The 2,892-nt window shown below is 50.3% G+C and overlaps 1 protein-coding gene across 1 annotated transcript; it reads right to left on the bottom strand.

Annotated features, from left to right (window-relative positions):
• Positions 1-113: 113 nt before the first annotated feature.
• On the bottom strand, positions 114-2,886 carry SOX11 (SRY-box transcription factor 11). The gene has a single exon (XM_085322922.1). The coding sequence runs from the start codon at positions 2,736-2,738 to the stop codon at positions 1,533-1,535; it is 1,206 nt and encodes a 401-aa protein (XP_085179048.1). The 5' UTR covers positions 2,739-2,886; the 3' UTR covers positions 114-1,532.
• Positions 2,887-2,892: the final 6 nt, after the last annotated feature.

Genomic DNA, 2,892 nt, shown 5'->3' with positions numbered 1-2,892 from the left:
TCCCCCTAGCTCTTTACATGCACAACAGCCTACAGCTAACGCTCCTCCGCGGGCGAGGGGTGACAACATGGCATCTCCAGCGTTACTTCTATAGACACTACTAGCGATACGAGTTTCTATCAGTTCCAGCTGATTTATTAAAATTGTCAAGAAACAGACTTTCAGCATTAAAAAAAAAAAAAAAAAAAAAAAAAAAAAAAACAGGCTATGATGTTGACAGTGCACAAGTCTGCTTTTGCCATCATTTGCTACAAAATATGCAGATGGTCTGTACTTTAGATTATATTGCACAACATGAGAAACTTTAACTATGTGCCTTTTTTTTCTTTTTTGCTAAAATCGAGAATCCAGTTTCATACCTTCCATCTGGGGCCCCATCCACATATCACAGCGTATGAGATACATAAAGTCCTACTATAGTACAGTACATATACAATCTTTTAAACTAAGATAACAGCTCTGAGGTCTATATCACCATTTTCAATAAATCTTTACCTACAAATATTGAACAAATCTGAACTATAGCTGTACAAAAAAAAAGTGTTTGTTTTTTTTAAAACCACAAGGCCTTTAGATGCAAGGATTATTTTTTAAAATTTTAATCCTTTTAAAACCAGGACGTAACGTACCAACAAACTTGCATGCTAAAAACAGAGAAAAAGAAAAATAAAAGGGAAGAAGTGCCTGAAAAGTCTTACTGAAAAAACACAGCAAGAATGTTCCCTTTTCACTGTACAAAAATACGCCTGAAAATATATTAATTTTTAAAAAAGACTGAGGTCTGTTATGTATCAAAAATGTTTCAATACCTTTTTGTACTGAGGTCTAGGCTGTCTGGTATTCAATCAAGGAGGTATAAGGGAACAAGTTACCAAAAAAAAAAAAGTTGGCAAGTAGAAATCACATTTGTAAAACCATAAACAATTTGATCTGAAAAGTAAACTCTGATCTTAAGTCAGTTCAGTTATTTGTAAGCGTTTGTACAGTCTGCATTTTTTCAAGCTCCCTGCAGCTTTGTTAAGAATCGGATGCATAGAAGACATCAGTTTTCTCCCTCCAAAAAAAACTTGCAATGGTCCCTTTTGGAAAAAAAAAAAATCAGAACAGTTCTTTAAGATCTCTCACGGGAAAATAATATAAAAAAAAAAATCCACAAACCCCCTTGAGTAACAGTTGTGCTGCCAAAAGACTTCTTTGCAGACCATCTTCCAGACTTCAATCAGAGACCGACAAGCTTCAAACAGCGCCTTCTGTATCATTTTTTTCCCCAGTCCCATTTGCCTTTTTTTTGTTGTTGTGATCACCAAATGCAATAAAAATAAAAAAAAATAAAATAAAAAATAAAAAAATCACAACTCCCGGGCTCGGTTTGGAACTAACTTCGAGACTTCTTTTTTTTTCTTCCTAAAAGAAAACAAGACTTTTTTTTTTTAATCATCATCATCATCATCTCGCTCCAGCTGCGCCGCTCCCGGCRCCACCAGCATCGCCTCGGCCGCTGCTGCCGGGCGGCGACACGCCCGCTCCGCCGCTCAGTACGTGAACACCAAGTCGGAAAAGTTCGCCTCCAGCCAGTCGCCGGCGATCATCTCGCTCAGCTCCGGGGTGCAGTAGTCGGGGAACTCGAAGTGGGAGCCGAGGCTGCCCTCGCTGAAGGAGTCCAGGTCCTTGTCCACCAGCGAGAGGGAGAGGTTGCCGGCGGCGGCGCCCACCCCCAGCTCGGCGGCGGCGTGGCCGTGCTGCGAGAAGTTGAGGCTGAGGTCGAAGAGCAGGTCGTCCGCCTCCTCGCTGCCGGCCGACGAGGTGGAGATGGAGCGGGAGGAGGCGGGCGAGAGGCCGGGCGGCGGCGGCGCCGGCGGGCCCTGCTTGGTGATGTTCTTGAAGCTGTAGTAGAGTCTGCTGCCGCCGCCGCCGTGCGCCGCCGCGCCGCCCCGCACCTCCTCGTAGAGGCTCGCCCCCTCGGTGGACTCCGCCGAGGAGCTCAAGGTGGGGCTCGCCGGCACCTTGGCCACGTTGTACCGCCGCAGCTGCTGCTGCCCCGGCTCCTCGTCCTCGTCCTCCTCCTCCGCCTCCTGCTTGATCCGCAGCTGCAGCTCGTCCTCGTCCTCCTCGTCCTCGTCCTCCTCGTCCATGAAGACGCACTTGACCGTCTTGCTGCTCACTTTGAGGGTGCCGAAGACGTACTCGTCCCCCGCGTAGTCCCCGTGGTGGGCGGCTTTGGCTCCCGGCTTGGGGGGAGAGGAGGCGGAGGAGGATTTCAGCTTGCTACATTTCTTACTGGAGCTCTTGGCGCTTTTGCTGCTGCTGGTGGGGGCGTTTTTCTCCGGACTTTGGCTGGCATTGGGCTTGGCCGACGGGTCCATTTTGGGCTTTTTCCTGGGCCGGTATTTGTAGTCGGGGTAATCGGCCATGTGCTTGAGCCGCAGCCTCTCCGCCTCCCGGATGAAAGGGATCTTCTCGCTGTCCTTCAGCATTTTCCACCGCTTGCCCAGGCGCTTGGAGATCTCCGCGTTGTGCATGTCTGGGGACTGCTCCATGATTTTTCTCCTCTCGATTTTGGACCACACCATGAACGCGTTCATCGGTCTCTTAATGTGCCCCGACGCCGTTTTGCACCAGTCCGGATCGCTCTCGTCCAAAGCGACCGGGCTGCAAGCCATGAACTCGCCCTCTTCCGTGTCCATCGCCTCCCTGGGCAGGTTGCTCTCGGTCTCTGTACTTTCCGCTTGCTGCACCATGGCGGGGTCCTGGAACGATAACCGAAGCGCGTTTCTCCCTCGCTCCCCGCCGCTCCTCTCTGCCTCCGCGGGCGCGACAAAGCGGCCGCCGCGCCCCCTCCCACCGGCGGCGCACCTTGCCCTGCGGAGCGCGCGCGCTGCGCCGAGGTGCCGG

The sequence above is a fragment of the Rhea americana genome, unplaced genomic scaffold (genome assembly GCF_003343005.1).
Source record: "Rhea americana isolate MKP2758 unplaced genomic scaffold, rheAme1 scaffold_80, whole genome shotgun sequence".
In the NCBI taxonomy this organism is placed as follows: Eukaryota; Metazoa; Chordata; class Aves; order Rheiformes; family Rheidae; genus Rhea; species Rhea americana.
The sequence above is the reverse complement of the archived record's forward strand: the minus strand, read 5'-3'. Positions and strand labels throughout refer to the sequence as shown.

Bases quoted from the DNA above. Each gene is read 5' to 3' on its own strand.
- SOX11 (XM_085322922.1), bottom strand. From the start codon at position 2,738: ATGGTGCAGCAAGCGGAAAGTACAGAGACCGAGAGCAACCTGCCCAGG.